This window comes from Hyaena hyaena, unplaced genomic scaffold (assembly GCF_003009895.1).
Source record: "Hyaena hyaena isolate Hyena2069 unplaced genomic scaffold, ASM300989v1 scaffold_130, whole genome shotgun sequence".
NCBI lineage: Eukaryota > Metazoa > Chordata > Mammalia > Carnivora > Hyaenidae > Hyaena > Hyaena hyaena.
The window spans coordinates 1,091,720-1,112,699 of NW_024080762.1; the positions used below are offsets into that span (position 1 = coordinate 1,091,720).

The following is a 20,980-nucleotide window of genomic DNA, read 5'->3' on the forward strand; positions in this document are numbered from 1 at the left end:
AGGAGTAATGGGAGAAGAGGGAAGAGGAGGAAAGTGGAGGAGGAAAGTGGAGGCGAAAGGGAAGGGAAAGGAAAGGAAAATATCTACCTGCTTCCTTGATGTGCATTAGCTTCCCAGCTCCTGAAAACAATCAAATTAGCAATGCTGTTCTAAAATTCCTTGACGATACTTTGTCCTCCTTTGGAAATTAAAACATGTTTGATTTCTTAGACTTCTACCTGCCATTTCCATCATTTCTTCGAGTAAAGGTAAGCTGGTAGTTCTACAATTGCATATACAAGGTCTGTATGCTGAAATGTAAATCAGTTGCGGGGCGCCTGGGTGGCTTAGTCGGTTAAGCCTCCGACTTACGCTTGGGTCATGATCTCGCGGTTCGTGGGTTCGAGCCCCGCGTCGGGCGCTGTGCTGACTGTCAGCTCAGAGCCTGGAGCCAATTTCAGAGTCTGTGTCTCCCTCTCTCTCTGACCCTCCCCTGCTCACGCTGTCTCTCTCTCTCTCTCCGAAATAAATAAAAAATATTAAAAAAAAAGAAAGAAAACATTAAAAAAATTTTTTTAATTAAAAAAATAAATAGATAAAAAATAAAAAAAAAATGGGCCTAACCTTGGGGCACCTGGGTGACTCAGTTGGTTGAGAGTCCAACTTCAGGTCACAATCTAATGGTTCATGAATTCGAGACCCACCGCAGCCCTGCTGCTGTCAGCCTATCAGCACAGAGCCCACAAAGGATCCTCTGTCCCCTCTCTCTGTCACTCCCCTGCTGCACGTGCGTTTCCTCGCACTCTTGCGCTCTCTCTCAAAAAATAAACAAAACATTTAAAAACAATTTATAGGGGCACCTGAGTGGCTCAGTTGGTTAAGCAGTGAACTCTTGATTTCAGCTCAAGTCATTATCTTGCAGTTCATGAGATCAAGCCCTGCATTGGGCTCTGTACTGATAGAGCAAGGAACCTCCCTCTGATTCTCACTCTCTGCCCTTCCTCTGCTCACACTTCCTCTCTCTCAAGATGAACTTTAAAAAAAAAAAAAATTCTTTAGGGGCACCTGGGTGGCTCAGTCGGTTAAGCGTCCGACTTTGGCTCAGGTCATGATCTCACAGTTTGTGGGTTCAAGCCCCGCGTCAGGCTCTATGCTGACAGCTAGCTCAGAGCCTGGAGCCTGTTTCAGATTCTGTGTCTCCCTCTCTCTCTGACCCTCCCCTGCTCACGCTATGTCTCTGTCTCTCTCTCTCCCTCTCTCAGAAATAAAAACATTAAAAACAATGTTTTTTAAATTCTTAAAAAAAAACACAAAATTTATAAAACAGGCCTAACCTCAACAAAGAAAGACAACTCAATGTAAAATGGACAGAGCATCTGAATAGACAGTTCTACAAAGAACATGTACAAATGACCAATAAGAACATGAAAAGAGATGGCCAATAGCCTTCATCATTATGGAAATAGAAATCACAACTACAATGAGATACCACTTCATATCCACTAGGGTAGCTATTTTTAAAAGAATAAAAAAGCAGCAGCAGAAAATTACAGTTTTAGCAAGGATGTTGAGACACCTGAGCCCCTGCACATGCAGCCGCTAAAGAAGACAGTGTGGCATTTCCTCAAAAATCTAAACATACAATTACCATATGATGCAGCAATTCCATTCCTAGATATATATACGCAAAAGGAATGAAAGCAGGGGCTCAAACAGAAGTTTGTGCCCCAATGTGCATTATAGCATTATTCACAACGGCCAAAAGTTGGAAACGACCCGTGTCCATTAAAAGAATGGATAAAGAAAATGTGAGATACACATATAATGGAATATTATTCAGCCTTAAAAAATAATGAAATGGGGGGGGGGCTGGGTGGCTCCATCTGTGGAGCATCTGACTTCAACTCAGGTCATGATCTCATGGCTCTTGATTGAATTCAAGCCCCATGTCGGGTTGCTGACAGCTCAGAGCCTGGAACCTGCTTCAGATTCTGTGTCTCCCTCTCTCTCTGCCCCTCCCCCACTCACACTCTGTCTCTCAAAACAAACATTAAAATAAAAATTTTTTTAAATAATAATGAAATTGTGTATAACATGTTACAGCATAGATGAACCTTTAAAACATTATGCTAATCGTAATAAGCTAGACACAAAATGATAAATATTGTATGATTCTGAGCATATAAAATATATAGAATATGCAAATTTCATAGAGATAGAAAGTAGAAGAGAAGTTTACTAGGGACTGGTGGGGGAAGGGACAATGGAAAATTACTGCTTAATGGATACAGAGTTTCTTTTTGGGGTGACAAAAGTCTTGGATATAGTGGGGATGGTTACACATTGTAAATGTAATTAATGCCAATGGATTGTGCACTTAAAAATGGACTAGGCCATCCAGATGCCCCTGAATTATATACTTTAAATGGGTGAACTGTATAGTTAAAATTTTAAAAAGGCCAATTATATGTGAATGAAAATAAACAATTTGTTATGCTTATGGGTTATTTTTGGAAATGCCATTTCCCATGAGAACTCCTTCCCCACTCCATCCCGAATTCATTTATTCTTCCAGCACAGATGTGTCAGATATTATAATGGATGCCAGAGATTAAATAAATAAGATTTAATCCCTGCTCTCAAGATATTCTTGGTGTTGGTGGCTCAGTCAGTTAAGCATCTGTCTTCAGCTCAGGTCATAATCTCATGGTTTGTGGGTTCGAGCCCTGCATCGGGCTCTGTGCTGACAGGTCAGAGCCTAGATAGAGCCTGTTTCAGTTTCTGTGTCTCCCTCTCTCTCTGCCCCTCCCCTACTCACACACTCTCTCTCTCAAAAATAAATTAAAAACACAAAAAAATGTTCTGTCTTGTAAGGAAAACAAAGACGCAACCAGAAGAGGAAGCACCTGGGTGGTTCAATTGGTTAAGTGTCTGACTTCAGATCAGGTCATAATCTCACAGTTTATGAGTCTAAACCCTGTGCTGAGCTCTGCACGGACAGCTTAGAGCCTAGAGCTTGCTTTGGATTCTGTGTCTCCTTCTTTCTCGTCCCCCTCCCCCACTTGTGCTCTCTCTTTCAAAAATAAACAAAAAGCAGCAATCAAAAGAGCCACATGAATGGTCTGCACAGCCAGAAACCCAGGACACAGCTTTATTCCCCAGGAAATCAAAAACACCATATCAATAAGTTAACTTCTCCCAGCCACTCTCTTCCTCTATGCTTGGCGGACACTGAACATCCACCATCCAGGACGCATTCAAAGTCCCCTGTCATCTGAGTGCCATCCTTGACTCTCTTGACCCAATGAAAATCTGTGATAGTGTCCTGGATTTCCTTTTTTTTTTTAATAAGTTTTTTTTAAATTTTAATTCCACTTAGTTAACATATAGTGTTATGTTAGTTTCAGGTGAACTATATAGTGATTCAACACTTCCCGTACGCCACCTGGTGCTCATCACAACACATGCATTCCTTAATCCCTGTCACCTATTTAGCCCATTCCCCAACCACCTCACCTCAGGTAACCATCTGTTCTGTGTAGTTAAATTTTTTTTAATGTTTTATTTATTTCTGAGAGAGAGAGAAAGAAAGAGAGAGAGAGAGAGAGACAGCGTGAGCAGGGGAGGGTCAGAGAGAGAGGGAGACACAGAATCTGAAACAGGCTCCAGGCTCTGAGCTAGCTGTCAGCACAGAGCCCGACGCAGGCTCGAAGCCACGAACCGTGAGATCATGACCTGAGCCAAAGCCACTTAACCGACTGAGCCACCCCCACGCCCCTGTTTTGTGTAATTAAGAGTCTGTTTCTTGGTTTATCTCTTTCTCTCCTTTTCCCTTTGCTCATTTGTTTTGTTTCTTAAATTCCACATGAGTGAAATCACATGGTATTTTTCTTTTCCTGACTTATTTCACTTAGCATTATACTCTCCAGCTCCATCCATATTGTTGTAAATGGAAGATTTCATTCTTTTCTGTAGCTGAATAATATTCCATTGCATATGCATATCACATCTTTATTCATAAATCGATGGATACTTGGCCTGCTTCCATATTATGGTTATTATAAATACTGCTGCTATAAACATAGGGGTACATGTATCACTTTGAATTAGTGCTTTTGTATTCCTTGGGTAAATACTGGGTTTCTGTCTTATAACAACTCTCAGCACTTGACATTTACCGTCTTCCTACTGAATGGTAACTGCCCTGTCTCTCGTTTACTGCTATGTCCTTAGCACCCTAGTTCTGTGCCTGATATAAAGCACACAGAGGGGCGCTCTCGTGTTCTTGCTTCAGCTGAGCAGGGGCAGGCTGGGGGTGAGGTGACGTGACAATTGACATTCTGCAGTGACAAGATATGGATGTTTGAAGGGCTGATGGTATGAGAAATCTACTAATCTGCTGTGAAGCCTCTGCCACGTGATATTCAGTGATACTCTGTTCTTTCTCCCAGTGCTGGTCACAGACTTCTGTGTTGATTCAGTGACCTGACAGTGAGCTGCTACCCACAATTTGAAAAATCTAATTAGAAGAATTCATAATGAGTAGAAAAGAGGGTCCAAAACAGAGCCCTGTGAGATTCTACTGTTTACGGTTCAAGTGTTGGAGGCAGTGGTACCTACAAAGATAGAAAGGATCCAGTGGAGAGAAAGGAGGGGAGGACCCAGAGGCCAGGGAGAGCTCTTGTTACATTTGTAAGGTGAATACAGCAACTCCAAGAATCACATCCTGACCAGGTAACGTTCAGACCCAGAAAGTGGCAGGTCTCCACCTTGGGCCGCTTCATCAGAGTGAGAAAGCCCTTTCTCTATGGGAACTCCTTTTAAAAAACTTTAAATACGTTCAGGGCTGGAGAAAAGCTGAAAAAAAAGTGAAAGAATTCCTGCAAAACCTTCACCTAGAGTCCCCAAATATGAAGACTTTACTCCAGTTTATCATTCTTTCTATATATTTGTTCTGAAACACTTTTCAGAAAGTTGCAGGCATGAGGGGCACCTGAGTGGCTCAGTCTGCTGAGCATTCAACTTTTGATTTTGGCTCAGGTCATGGTCCCAAATTCATGGGATCAAGCCCCATATCAGGCTCCATGCTCAGCATGGAGATTTTCTTGCCCTCTCTCTCCCTGGGTCCCTCTCCCCCACTCGCACTCTCTCTCACTCTCTCTAAAATAAAAAAAAGAGCAAAAAATTTTTAAAAAGAAAGTTGCAGGCATGATGCCCCTTTACTCCTCAGTAAAATCAAAACTAACATCGATACAAACTGTTATCTACCCTACCATCCTTATTCAAATTTTAACAAATGTCTTAATAACTCCCTTCATAGCAAGAGTCTTTAATGTTAAAACATTTAAAATCTTTTATTTAAAATATTTTTTTAAACATTTATTCATTTTTGAGAGACAGAGCGTGAGCGGAGGAGGGACAAGAGAGAGGGAGACACAGGATTTGAAGCAGGCTCCAGGCTCTGAGCTTCTTATACCACTTACATGGTTATGTGTTTTACATTTAGATTAGATCTCTAACCCATTTGAAGTTTATTCTTGTTTATAGTGTGAAAAGTAAATCTAATTTTTTCTTTATCAAAATGGCTAGCCAGTTGTCCCCACACCATTTATTTAAAAAGTACATCTTCACCACAGTAATGTGAGACACCATATATTTTATCATATACTACATTGACAAATGTATTTGAGTCTCTTTCTGGACTTTCTCTGTTCTTTCCACTGGTTTTGCTTCTAATCGTGTACCAGTACTGTAGTGCTTTAATTATAAAGGCTTCATAGTATTTTTAATATCTCTTAGGGAAAATTGTGAACTTCAAAATTTGATGATTTAGATGAAGTGAAAAAAAATTCCTTGAAAGACATAACTACCAAAGCACAATTAAGAACTAGGTAACCTGTTAAAAAAAAAAAAAAGAACTAGGTAACCTTGTTTAGCCTTATTTCTATTAAAGAAATTGAATTTGTTGTTGAAAACATTTCTTTCTACAAAGAAAACTCCAGGTGCAGACAGCTTCACAGAAAGATTCCAACAAATGTTTAAGGATGAAATTAGACCACTCTCCATAAACTCAAGAAAATAAAAAAGGAAAGAATATTTTCCCAAATCATTTATGAATGAGGTATAAGGAACACTCATACTTTGTAGAAGGAAATACAAAATAGTTTAACTACTCTGAAAAACAGTTTGGCAATTTCTAATAAAACGAAACATATACTTATAATACTATCCAGAAATCCCACTCCAAAGCACTTGACAAGTGAAATAAAAACATGTTCACGCAAAACCCTCTCGGCAAACGTTTATAGCAGCTGTATTTGGCTTTTGGCTTGTTGTTTTTGTTTTTTTGTTTTTTTGTTTTTTGTCCCCTCTACCCCCGACAGCTGTACCTGTAAAAAGCCAAAAACTCAAATGTCCTTCAACTGGTAAATGGATGAATGAACTGCAGTATAAACATACAGCTGAATACTACTCAATAAAAAGAAACTCAGACACACAACAACATGGGTAAATTTCAAACTAGGTGAAAATTTTATACTAGGTGAAAAAAGCCATTCAAAAGGTTACATAATGTATGATTCATTTATATGACATTCTGGAAGAGACAGAACTATAAAAAGAAAACAATCAATGACTGTCAGCAATCGGAAGTAGACGTTGGAATATTCACCAACATACACCACATTCTTTACTACAAAGTCAAGGTGAATTTCTGCGGGTGATTATATATCTGTGTCTGATTATATATGCTGTTCTATGTCTTTTTCCCCCCTTTTCTTTCTTCAAATGTTTACTTATTTACTTTGAGAGAAAGAAAGAGCATCCCAAGCAGGCTCCACACCATTAGCACAGAGCCCCATGTGGGGCTTGATCCCACAAACCACAAGATCATGACCTGAGCCAAAATCAAGGGTAGGATGTTCAACCCACTGAGCCACTCAGACACCCCTAGCTGTTTCTATATCTTGATTGTGATGGTGGTGGGGTCATGTGACTAAGTTCTTTTGTCAAAACTCCCTGAACTTTATACTTCAAGAAAAAGGTCAATTTGACTGTATGTAAACTCTACTTTATCATGCAAACACTAGTCAAAGCAAAACTAGAATGAGCTCTATGATCCTCAGAAACATCCAACAAGTTGATTTCAAAGAAAAAAATATTATCAGGAATAAAAGAGGAACATTACATAATGGCAAAAGAGTCAATTCACTCTTCTGAGTGAACTTTCAATGAATCCTCAATGTATACACATCCAACAACAGACCTTCAACAAAATACACAAAGTAAAGATCCTTGAAGTAGAAAGAGACAAACTCATAATTACAGGTGCATAATTCAACATTCTTCTCCCATTACGGATATCAGTATCTTCTTTGTAAGGGTATTAATATCTTTATCAATAAGTACACAGAAGAACAACATTATCAAACAACTTGACCTAACTGACATTTATAGACTATTTCATCCAATAAGAGAATACACATTCTTTTCAAGGCACATGGACTAGTCACCAACACAGACTACATTCTGGGCCTTAATCCAAACTATATAAAGTATGGTCTTTAACCATAATTGAATTAAACTAGAAACAAATAAGAAAGAAAATCTGGAAAATCCTCAAATACATGGAAATTAATCAATACTTTTCTTAATTGTGCATGGGTTAAAGGACAACACAAAGAAAATTTGAAAATATTTAGAACTGTATAAAAGTTAAAACATAACATTTGAAATGTGTATGAACCAGTTAAACACTGCTTAGAGGGAAATGTAAAGCACTAAATGCTTATAACAGAAAAGAAGAAAAATCTCAAATGGATGATTTAAGCATCTACCTTAAGAAACTGCAAAAAGAGGAGCGCCTGGGTGGCTCAGTCGGTTAAGCGTCCGACTTTCGCTTAGGTCATGATCTCGCGGTTCGTGGGTTCGAGCCCCGTGTCGGGCTCTGTGCTGACTGCCAGCTCAGAGCCTGGAGCCTGTTTCAGTCTGTGACTCCCTCTCTCTCTGACCCTCCCCTGCTCACGCTGTCTCTCTCCCTCTCCTAGAAATAAACAAAACATTAAAAAAAAATTATAAAAAAAAAAAAATAATAAGAACACAAATCAATGAAATTGAAACAGAAAAGCAATAGAGAAAATAAAATCAAGATCTGGTTCTTTGAAAAGATCAACAAAATGGATAAGCTTCTAGCCAAACTGATCAAGAAAAAAAAGATATAAACACAAATTACCAAAATCAGGAACATAGGGAATATCACTAAACATTTTACAGGCATTAAAAGGAAACTATAGAAGTATTATGACTTTAATGCCAATAAATTTGATAACTGAGATGAAATGGATAAACTGCTTTGAAAGAAAAACATTACCAAAGCTCTCTCTAAAGAACCATGTATAGCCTGAATAGGCCACATCTGTTAAAGAAATTGAGTTTGTAGTTAAATACCTTCCAACAAAGAAAAACCAAGACCTAGATTACTTCACTGTCACTCTAGCAAAGATTTTAAACATAACACAGTTTCTATACAAAATCTTCCAGGAAATACAAGAGGGAAGAGTCCCAACTTGTTTGAAGGCCAGCATAACCCTGATACTAAAAAAAAAAAAAAAACCCATAGACCAACATCCCTCATGAACAATTGTAAAAATTCTTTTTTATTAATTTTTTTGTAAAAATTTTTTTAATGTTTGTTTATTTTTGAGAGAGAGGGAGAGAGACAAAGTAAGAGTGGAGGAGGGGTATAGAGAAGGAGACAAAGAATCCAAAGCAGGCTCCAGGCTCCAAGCTGTCAGCATACAGCCTGACGTGGAGCTTGAACTCACAAACCATGAGATCATGACCTGGGCTGAAGTTGGACATTTAACCAACTGAGCCACCCAGGTGCCCTCAAATGTAAAATTTCTTAACAAATATTAGCAAATTGAATCCAGCAACATATAAAGGTTAATACATCATGACCATGTGGCATGTATCCCAGGAATTTAAAGGCTGGTAACAACATTCCAAAATTCAGTAGATGTAATTCACCATATTGACAAAATAAAATTTGGGGTTGTGGAAACTGGAAAGTAAGGGCAAGAGGTTATACCCTCAATATTACAGGGTGCCTGTGTCACCACTTTGCACAACTCCAAAGGTATCATTTATATTGTAGTCACTGTATTCTACATGAATGCTACTCCTGAAATTATAAAATATAGTGGTATTACAAATATGTAAAATAGTTGCCCAAAAGGCAATGTAACTTTGAGCTGGACTAAAAGAAATAAAAGAGGGGCGCCTGGGTGGCTTAGTCGGTTGAGCGTCCGACTTTCACTTAGGTCATGATCTCGCGGTTCGTGGGTTCGGGCCCCGCATTGGGCTCTGTGCTGACTGCCAGCTCAGAGCCTGGAGCCTGTTTCAGTCTGTGACTCCCTCTCTCTCTGACCCTCCCCTGCTCGCGCTGTCTCTCTCTCTCCTAGAAATAAATAAAAATATTAAAAAATATATATTAAAAACAAAAAAAGAAATAAAAGAACCAGGTGAAGAGATTTTTATCTTCCAGATGTTCCACTTGACCCTGTTCACACCTGAAATATTCTATTTAGTTCTGAACTTTATATTTCCAAGAGGGCCAATGAATTTCACCAGAGAACCAAAGCAATAACAGCAAAAGAGTTCTAGACATTTCACATAAAAAGAGTTGAAGAAAGTGGAACACACACACTACACTTCAATAATTTGCTTATAATTCTATATGCCCTGAAGACTGTCAATTCCTGAGGGCAGAATCTATGCCCTATCTTTGTATTCCAGATACCTACCACTGGTCCTGGAACTGCGTTAAATACTCATCTATGAGGAGCTCAAGAACAGGAAAAACTAAACTTAGTAACAAAAGCCAGAAAGTGGGGAGACAGGATTGGAAGGGGCACTATAGCACTGTGACTTTTTATAGCATAGCGTGCCAAATGTGACACTTTGCCCCATAGTTATCAACTCTGTATCTCATTGGCCTGAATTGGTCATGTGCCAATTTTTGATTGGAACGTACTAATTACAGCTCTCCTGGACTGGAAGTCAGTCGAACCATGGAGTTTGACTCTGGAGGAAGCATGGAAAGAACACTGGAGAGACCATCAGAATTCCTACTAGCCCCACCAACAGCCAAATCACCCCAGCGATTAAACAAAGTGACAGTCATCACAGCAAGATGACTCTCACGTCCAGAAATGATGTAAAAAAATTAACAACTATGTTAGATATTAGAATTAGAACAAACACCTAAATTTCACAAATAATCTAAATTACAGATGTAACTACCCTTTCAATGAAAGATGTATTCCTGAAAAACTCTTTAAAAACAAATTCTGAAGACAACTGTATTTTCCAACAACTTGTATCAATTTTAAAGAGGAACAGAAATGCCCCAAGTAAACTAAACAATATTTTGGCAAAATGAACTTTAAAACTCTTAGCAGACAACAGGGAAAACGCTTTTTGCAAAAGGATGTATTGCCTGGTAACATAACTCATAATGCAGACAAGAATTACACCCATGACCTTGGGCAAGTCATGCCCCTTGCACTCAGCCTTGGTTTCCTCATCTAGAAAATAATAAATAAATGAGTAAATAATAAAATAGATGGTCTCTTCCGCTAAATAAAAATACTGGGTATTCTCTAATGCCCGATGAATTTGTTAGGCATTAGATATGTTTATTAGACATGAGAGAATATCCAATATAGTTAACTAGAATCTGATGTAAACCTTCCTAAGACTGTAAGTTAATAAAGGAACTCTGTTCCTCTAAACAAAATATAACATATTTCTATCAGATTTTTAAATGCAGCTCTTTACAATATATATACCCCGACCTCTTCACAGACTCAATTTTTATAAAACCTCATACTTATTTAACATATACATGAGATTATGTGAGGCCTGATAGGTACTCTGGGAACTTTAGAGTGGTTTTTCCATAAGCAGAAAATTAATACACACTTACATAATAATAAAGTCCCATTTAACACATTTTACAAGCCAAATCAATCCCATAATATATAATTCCATAAAATAAAAGCTAGATATGGCAGAAGAGACTATTACTGCTATCCTCCAAAACTCACATTTTTAAAAGCTCTAATGCCTATAGAACAAAGAATCAATAGAAAATTTGTACAAATATACACATACAATGAAACTGTGCACTGACCTTTTTTTAGTCGGGGTTTCTGAGATTCAGCAGATTCAGGAAACGGAGTTCTCTGAAAATAAAGAAGTCTATATTAAAGCACCACCATAAACCTTTCTAACTTAAAAAGGCATTCAAATAAGCATTATCAGTAGCTCTCCAATCATACAATTAATCCATTAACTACATGCAGGTACAAAGAATTATTTTTAATGTCGTTTAAAAAACAAATGTCAAGGGGCGCCTGGGTGGCTTAGTCGGTTAAGCGTCCGACTTTCGCTTAGGTCATGATCTCGCGGTTCGTGGGTTCGAGCCCCGCGTCGGGCTCTGTGCTGACTGCCAGCTCAGGGCCTGGAGCCTGTTTCAGAGTCTGTAACTCACTCCCTCTCTGACCCTCCCCTGCTCACGCTGTCTCTCTCTCTCTCTCCTAGAAATAAATAAAACATTAACAAATTAAAAAAAATAAATAAAATAAACATTAAAATTTAAAAAAAAAAAAAAAAAAATGTCAAGTCATAACTTTTGCTATCCAAACTATTAATAACATATAATGCATATTTATAGTATATACTTATGTGTAACTTATAATGCATAAAATGTGCACAAATAAATGTACTAAACTCTGGACACTACATATTAGGATTATACTTATTTGTCATATAGCTTAGCAGCCAAACCAAAATAGTAGTAACTTTGACAAAAGGAAGTTTATGCAGTTATCTATACAGAAATTGCCTGGCACTCAATTCTAGGAGGGAGTTTTTTTCCTTTTGAAGTGACATTACTGAAAATAATAAATACTATCTTATACCATAACTTTGCAGAAAATCTTCAGATGGATTTTTCTTCTATCTACCTCCTATATTATATATGACATGATAAGATATAAGCAAAAACAATGGCTGAAAATTTCTAGAAGTAATGTGAGATACTAATCTTTAGATTCAGAATGCTCAACCAATCCTGATCAGGTTAAATGAAAATAAATCCACACTTGTATACATCACAAGGACCTGCACCAAAGACAATAAGAAGTTTTTAAATGCAACCAACAGAAAAAAGTATCAGGAGATAACCTACACAGTAAGGACAATTAGATTGATAGCTGACGTTTCAACAATTAAAATGGGAAATAATTTCACATAAAGACATTATAAGAAAAATCACTCCCATGTTTCAGGTGCTAAGTAAAATGAATGTTAGTCTAGGGGCACCTGGGTGGCTCAGTCAGTTGAGCGTCGGCTTGGGCTCAGGTCATGATCTCACGGTTCGTGGGTTCGAGCCCTGCATCGGGCTCTATGCTGACAGCTCAGAGCCTGGAGCCTGTTTTGGATTCTGTGTCTCCCTCTCTCTCTGATCTTCCCCTGCTCACACTCTCTCTCTCTCTCTCAAAAATAAAAATAAAACATTAAAAAAAATCTTAAAAAAAAAAAAAAAAAAAAAAAAAAAAAAAAAAAAAAAAAAAAAAAAAAAACGTTAGTCTAAACACAAGGTCAGCAAACAATAGCCCACAGGTCAAACAAATCCAGCCCACTTTTATACGGTCCACAAACTAAGAAAGTTTCTTACTTTTTTTTTTTTAAGAGCTGCTATCTTTTTTTTTTATTATTAATAGTTTATTCATTTTTGAGACAGATAGAGAGCACAAGTTGGGGAAGGGCAGAGAGGGAGGGAGACACAGAATCTGAAACGGGCTCCAGGCTCCGAGCTGTCAGCACAGAGCCCGACGCGGGGCTCGAACCCACAAACTGTGAGATCATGACCTGAGCCCAAGCCGGATGCTCAACTGACTGAGCCACCCAGAAGCCCCTTTACATTATTAATTTTTTTTTTCTGAGAGAGAGAGAGAGAAACAGCATGAGCAGGGGAGGGTCAGAGAGAGAGGGAGGCACAGAATCCAAAACAGGCTCCTGGCTCTGAGCTGTCAGCACAGAGCCCGACGTGTGGCCTGAACCCACGAACCCCAAGATCATGACCTGAGCTGAAGTCCAACGCTCAACCAACTGAGCCACCCAGGCACCCCATACATTCTTTTTTTTTTTTTTTTAATATTTTATTTATTTCTAGGAGAGAGAGAGAGAGAGAGAGACAGCATGAGCAGGGGAGGGTCAGAGAGAGAGGGAGTCACAGACTGAAACAGGCTCCAGGCTCTGAGCTGGCAGTCAGCACAGAGCCCGACGCGGGGCTTGAATCCACGAACCGTGAGATCATGACCTAAGCGAAAGTCGGACGCTTAACCGACTAAGCCACCCAGGCACTCCCCCCAAACATTCTTAATAGTTTTTAAATTTTTTGATATCTTGTAACATCTGAAAATAACATAATATTCAAATTAAGTGTCTATAAACAAAATTTTATCAGAATACAGTCACATGTACATGTTTACATATGGTCTATGGTGGTTTCCACACTGTAACTGCATAACTGAGTTACTTGCGACAGAGACTGGCCCACAAAGTCCAAAATATTTATTACTGGTCCTTTACAAAAACAGTTTGCCAACTTAGATCTAAACTCTTACGCCTCAATACTAATTTTGGGGGTGCCTGTTTGGCTCAGTTGGAAGAGCATGTGACTCTTGATGTCAGGGTCCTGAGTTTGAGTCCCATGTTGGGTGTAGAGATTACTAAACGAAATAAATAAACTTTAAAAACCTCTCAAGAACAATGGCAAATAAAGAGGCTTTCGGAGAAATAAAATTTGAGAGTTTTAGACTCATATAAATTTTAACGGGAGCCTCACTGGGTCAGTCAGTAGAGCATGTGACTCCTGATCTTGGCGTTGTTAAGTTTGAGCCCCAGTTGGGTGTAGAAATTATTTAAAAAAAACCAAAATCTTAGAAAAAAATTTTTTTTATAATTTTAGGAGAAAGGAAAACAACCCCAGAATGAAGCAATGGAATGGGCAAAGGAATTGGTAAAATACAGAAGTAGTCTAAACATCTACTGACTGAATAAAACAAACAAAAGTTTAATTTGTGAACAACAATATCATGAACTGGCAGAAGGCAATGGGTAATATAGCATTTGATAATCCCTAGAGTATTCAGTTTTGAGCTTAACTATCAGTTAAATATTATTATTTAAAAAAACCTGGGTACTCACTAAACGAAGACTAAAGAATAGAGTATATAACTTACAAGTAATGAAATGAGAGAAGAGAGTTAAAAAAAAAAAAAAAAGAAACTCAGCCAAAAAAACAAACGGGAGGAAAAAAAGGAAATTCTCCAGTTAAATGATCAGGATGGATATTTTTAAAAATCTTGAATGTTATTTATATAGAAACACATCTAAAACATATGGCGAAAGAAAGGCGCCGGTCTCAGTCCACTGGGCATCCAACTCAGCTTCAGCTCAGTCATGATCTCATAGTTGGTGGGTTCGAGCCCCGTGTCAGGCGCTGCACGGAGAGTGTGGAGCCTGCTTGAGATTCTCTCTCCCCCTCTCTCTGCCCCTCCCCTGCTCTCTCTCTTTCACAAAAATAAATAAGCTTAGAAAAATTAAAAAATAAAACATAAAGGTACAGAAAAGCAAAGGTAAAAGATAAACCAGGAAAATAGAAACAAAAAGAAAACTGAAGTAGCAATATTAACATTAAACAAAACAAACTTGAAGAGAAAAAGTTTTAGGGGCACCTGGGTGGCTCAGACAGTTAAGTGTCCAACTCTTGATTTTGGCTCAGGTCATGATCTCACGGTTGTGAGATCAAGCCCCACTTTGGGCTCCACATGGGGTGTGGAGTCCACTTGGGATTCTCTCTCTCTCTGCCCATCCCCCCCTCAAAAAAAAAAAAAAAGAGGAAAAGCATTATCAGGGAAACTAAAATAGATGGAAGACTAAAATGGACAAGGCAAAGGGTGTCTGGGTGACACAGTCAGTTAAGTATCTGACTCTTGATCTCAGCTCAGGTCATGATCTCATGGTTTGAGTTTGAGTCCTACATTAGGCTCTGTGCTGATAGTGTGAAGCCTGCTTGAGATTCTGTCTCTTCTTCTCTGTGTCCCACTCCAGCTTGTGCTCTCTCTCAAAATAAATTTTAAAAGAACTTAAAATGGGCAAGCCAAATTTAAAATCTTTAGGAAAAAAATCTTCAGGAAAAAATTAAAGGCGGGGCACCTGGGTGGCTCAGTCAGTTAAGCGTCCTACTTCGGCTCAGGTCATGATCTCACTGCCCATGGGTTTGAGCCCTGCGTCAGGCTCTGTGCTGACAGCCAGCCTAGAGCCTGAAGCCTGTTTCGGATTCTGCGTCTCCCTCTCTCTCTGACCCTCCCCTGCTCACTCTGTCTCTCTCTCAGAAATAAATAAATAAATAAAAGGAAGGAAGGAAGGAAGGAAGGAAGGAAGGAAGGAAGGAAGGAAGGAAAAGAAAGAAGAAAGAAAACATTTAAAAAATTTAAAATTAAAAAGAACTGGACAATATGAAGCATTAAAAAAGATGTGAAAAATTGAAACACTCACATACTGCTCATGGGAATGTAAAATGGTATATAACCACTTAAGAAAAATTTGGTTTTCTTTTTGTTAACATACACTTACCATACAACCCAGCAATTTCACTCCTCGATAAATAAAAACATATCCATACAAAGATTCACAGTAACATTATTCAGAACAGCCAAAAACAGGAAAACAGTCCTAATGTCTGTTAATTGATGGATAAACAAAATGTATATATTCACACAATGGAATACTGCTTAGAAATAAAAACAAAGCATTGCAATGCACAATATAAATAAACCTCAAAAAACATGCTAAGTGGGGGGCGCCTAGGTGGCTCAGTCAGTTAAACGTCTGACTCTGGCTCATGGGTTCAAGCCCCACATCGGGCTCTGGGAGGACAGCTCAGAGTATGGAGGCTACTTCAGATTCTGTGTCTCCCTCTCTCTCTCTGCCCCTCCCCTGGTTGTGTTTGCTTTCAAAGATAAATAAACTTAAAAAAATAAAAAACATGCTAAGTGAAACTCAGACACCTAAGACTACATCTTGTGTAATTACATGAAATTGTAGATAAAGCAAAACTTTGGAGACAGAAAGCAGATCAGCGGTCAGCTGGGGTGAAGAGGAGACAGTGGCTGCAAATGGACGCAAGGAAACTGTTTTGAGTGATGGAGGCCAGTGGACTGTGGTGACAGCTGTGCAAGTATATAAATTTACTAAAATTGATCAAACTGTACTTAAATGGATAAATCTTATGGTATGTGTCTTATACCTCAACAAAGCTATTTTTATTTTAAAGTTTATTTACTTCTTTTGAGAGAGAGTGTACATGTGCAAGTAGGGGAGGGACTGAGAGAGGGAGAGAGTCCCAATCTCTGTGCTGTCAGGGCTCAATCCCACTAACAGTAAGATCATAACTGAGCAGAAATCAGGAGTCAATCAGGCTCAACTGACTGAGCCACCCAGGCACCCCTAATCTTAAAATACAAATGCCAGTCCCCAGTTTTCCTAAGAAACTAACTGGTAATAATCTTTGATAGGTTAGGTACCGTATTAGAAATTCTGTGTGTCTCACACTGGCCTAGTTTTACTCCATTTTAGTGGGATGTCTTCTGGCCTCAAGGCCTTTACAAGAGCATTCTTAGATTTTTACTTATGCATTTGTTCAAAATGCTGTGTTAAGTCATTAGTCTTCTCTCCTTCCATCTATATATAAGTCTAAAGATCTATGTGTTTTTCTTTGTGTCACAAAATTAAGATCATACACTATATACCTGTTAACCACCCCCCCAAAAAAAGTCCCAAAATGGAGTTGTTGATGCTAAGTCCCACGTCAACAAACCAAGACTTAATTATTTTTTCTGCCTCTCCCAGGAATAGAATCTTAAACCAGTTAATCAGAAATCGCCCAATCAGTACTGGTGAGGTAATGCCTGACAGACCCCCATCATCACCTAAAGGAAAGTGACCTTGCAATAACCAACCTTTTGTTTAGTATAACCTCCCTATTCCCACTCCTTTCTGCCTATGAAAGCCTTTCATTTTGTACAGCTCTTCAGAGTTCCTGTCTGCTAGAATGAATGCTGCTTGATTCATGAATCATTGAATAAAGCCAATAAGACTTTGCAGTCTAATCAGTTAATTCTGTTGAAACCCCACTCCTCATCTAGCTTTTCAAAAATGTATAGCAGACCTATCAACATATACGGTTCTTTTTAAGTTTTATTTAAGTAATCTTACACCCAATGTGGGACTTGAACTCAGGACCTAGAGATCAAGAGTCACACTTGGGAGGTCTGGGGGGCCCAGTCAGTTAACTGTCTGGCTCTTGATCTCAGCATAGATCATGATCTCATGGTTTGTGGCCCATGAGCCCCGCATCAGGCTCCGAGCTGACAGCACAGAGCCTGCTTGGGATTCTCTCTCCAGCTCTCTCTGCCCCTCCCCCACTAACAGTCTATCTGTCTCTATCTCAAAAATAAATAAACATTTAAAAAAAAAAAGAGTTGCAGGCTCCTCTGAGCCAGCCAGGCACCCCTACAGTTCCAACACTTTTTAATGACTGCATAATATTCCTCAGAGGGCACCTGGGTGGCTCAGTCGGTAAAGCCTTGGACTCTTGGTTTCAGCTCAGGTCATTATCTCACTGTTCTTGGGATGGTGCCTGCTTGGGATTCTCTCTGCCCCTCCTCCACTTGCACACTCACACTCTCTCTCTCAAAATTAATAAACTTTAAAAATTTATATTCCTCAGAATGGAAGTATCAGATGTCATCTATCATCCTATTAATTGGCACTGATCTTGTTTCCAGCATTTTGCTACTGAAAACAATACTGCAATGAATACCCTTGTACTTTATGCTTATGTTTTGCTTTTATTTTAATGGGGTATAGATTTGTTGGTTGAGTGAATGAGACTGTTGGGCCCTTTTAATTTTATTACAACATGCCAGACCACTTCCAAAAAGGTCAGAAATTCAAATTTCCATGCAGTAGTAACATGAAAAATGAAATTAGTACCAATATAACACTGATAGCAATAAACTAGACAATAATGAAAATAATCAGTTAACTTCAGGCTCAAATGCTAAAGTCATATTGAAACAAAACAGCCATTCTCTTTAAAACACAAACAGATTCTAAAATTCTAAATTCTAGGAGCACCTGGGTGGCTGAGTCAGTTAAGCATCGGACTTCGGTTCAGGTCATGATCTCACTGCTCGAGGGTTCCAGCCCCACGTCAGGCTCTGTGCTGACAACTGGCTCAGAGCCTGGAGCCTGCTTCAGATTCTGCCTCCCTCTCTCTCTGACCCTCCCCTGCTGACGCTGTCTCTCTCTCTTTCTCTCAGAAATAAATAAAATATTTTTTAAAAATTTTAAATAAAATTCTAAACTCTAAAATCACAGAAATCAAGTTCATATTCTATTTATGAACACCTATCTCTCTACCTGCAATGAGCCCCAGAGAATAAGCTTTATCTGTAGCAGTGTCATGTTATCATTATACCTTAAAGATTACGTAGGTGAGGGGCACCTGGGTGGCTCCGTCAGTTAAGCTTCCCTTCGGCTCAGGTCACGATCTCACAGCTCCTGAGGTCACGCCAGCCAGCGCTGTGCCCTGTGCTGACAGCTCAGAGCCTGGAGCCTGCTTACGATTCTGTCTCCCTCTGTCTCTGCCCCTTCCCTGCTCGCGCTCTCTCTCTCTCTCTCGAAAGTAAACAGGTATTTTGAAAAAGAAAAAAAAAAGTTACGTTGGTGAAGTATTTCCTTTGATATGTTTCTAATATCTAAACCCTAGTAACACTAATCATGCTATTAAATTTTTTTTTAATTTTTTAAAATTAAATCACTGGGTGATCCCGCATTCATCTGGGCTACTTTGTATGAGCAGCTCTGCGGAGTTTAACCAACGGCCTAACTCAAGCCTCAGGTGAATCCCCAAACAGCACTTTCCCTAAACTTAATCACAGCAGAGAAAACACGGTCCCGACCCACCGGCAGAAGGCAGTGACGCCGAAGGCTTCCAAGCTTTGTCATAGTCAATTCCTAATCCAGGGGATTAACACAAACTGTCTCCGCACAAACGGTAGTGCCTCCTTTCCACACCTCGTGAGACAGAGAAGAAGGGACTAGCAAAAACGCCGTTTCTGACGAAAATCTCCCTTCTCCGTCCAGCGCACCCCAAGAGGGACTACAATCCAGCACAGGCCCAGCGCCGCGAAGAATTCAGCCTTGCCCCCCGGATGGACCAGTTCGCGTGAGAGGCAGCATCGCCCCGCGCACCCCGAGCAGCTCCGGAGCCGGCCCGCACCTCCCCAGGGGCAGCTGCGCGGGACACCGGCCGCCCCCAGGCCTGCCTCGCCGCTCTGGTCCGCCCGGCCCGACCCGACCCGACCCGACCCGAAGAGGAATCCCAGCGCTCACCGTCGCGAGTCTCTCCTCAGCCATCTTGGCCCCGCCCACCACTTCCCGGCCGGAAGTTGGCGGTCTCCCAGACAACCAGGCGAACGGAAAGGGTAGGCCACGGAAAGCTGGGAGGGGCCTGAGCCGGATGGGAAATAGATCGTGGGGCGGAACGTTTCGCCTTGGGAGAGTCTTCGGGAAACCTGCGAAGGGTCGGGTCCCGCTCCGCTGAAGACTTGGCGCTGAGGGGCCGGGTGAGGGAATGCGTAGGCAGCTCTTTTCATCCGGGACGACCCCACTCCCCCACCCCCACGCTGTGGCCTTGAACGCTGCTGGAGAAACCCGGGGCCTCGCTGGCTGGAGCTGCCGGGCACAGCTGGGAAGGCTGCGCAGTCCTCCCGGCGCCTAGCCCTGCCCAGCACCGACGCCACTTTGCGTTTATTTCAATCCTTCCGGGAATCCCGGCCCCCGAACCCTAGGGCAGAGAGCCCCATTCTCGGCATTCACAAAAACCTCCTCGTTTCTTAGCTGTCACTGCCCAACTGAGGTATTCCCCTCATCAGGCTCCCACTCTTGTTTACGCCAGAATTTGCAAACCCGCTGCCGTACGCTGTGTTGGAGCGCAGTCTTGTTTTGATTAGAAATAATTTTTTTAAAAAGGAGAGTTCGCGGGAAAGCCAGAAACGCGGCCTCGGGGCATATGAACATCCGACAATGGGCCTCCGTTCCTAAATGGCAAAAAAAAAAAAAAAAAAAAAAGATGCGACCGAAGATAGATTCTCCATGTGGCCACAGTCCACTTTCTGGCATACTTCAAGCCGTTTGACATTACCTATCTGGTTCCTGGTATGGTGAACTAAATGGTTCGTCTTTCTTGTGAATGATCGTGGAAATAAGTGTGGGCTTTGGGGTCAAACATGAGTTGTGAACTTGACTACTGCCTGACATGAGCCAGTCATTTCTTGAGCTTCATTCATCCTAGTACCTGGAACTATGTAACGAACAAAACTATAAAACATGATCCCTACACCCACAGCACCGACCTTAAAAGTAGAGAGAGGAAGTCAGACATTAATAACACAAGCAAAATTTATGAAGAAACAGTTCACTAAATAAGAAATACAAATGGCTGTTAAACATGAAAATATAACTTTGCAAGGAAGAAAAACATGCGAATTAAAGTTTCCAAGAGATACTTTACACCCGTTACATTGGCAAAGAAAAAAAAATTTCACCAACATAGTTGTGAGGAAACATGCATTCTTCATCTGTGGCTAGTGAGACTGTGAATTAATACAACCTTCGCTGAGAGCAGTTTGGAAATAACCACCAAAATTGAAAATGCACATAAACTTTAATTCCCTTATTTCAATTCTATAGGTATATTTGTGGGAAATGACTTTATGTACAAAATTATTCAGTGCAGCATTGTTTGTAGTAACCAAAGCCTGAAAACAACCTCAATGCCTAATGATTGAGGTTAAAGATT

At 40.1% G+C, this 20,980-nt stretch overlaps 1 protein-coding gene across 2 annotated transcripts in view; it reads right to left on the reverse strand.

The window, feature by feature from the left end:
• BBS4 (Bardet-Biedl syndrome 4) overlaps window positions 1-19,884 on the reverse strand; it is a 58,366-nt gene extending 38,482 nt beyond the window's left edge. Inside the window, exons 1-2 of one of the 2 annotated variants that reach the window (XM_039237856.1) lie at window positions 19,513-19,884; window positions 11,174-11,225 (exon numbers count right to left, since the gene is read on the reverse strand). In XM_039237856.1, the coding sequence (XP_039093787.1) occupies window positions 11,174-11,225; window positions 19,513-19,536 (76 nt within the window). In that variant the 5' untranslated portion in view covers window positions 19,537-19,884. The remainder of the gene's footprint in view (window positions 1-11,173; window positions 11,226-19,512) is intronic. The other variant, XM_039237855.1, reaches the window with a different exon arrangement.
• Window positions 19,885-20,980: the final 1,096 nt, after the last annotated feature.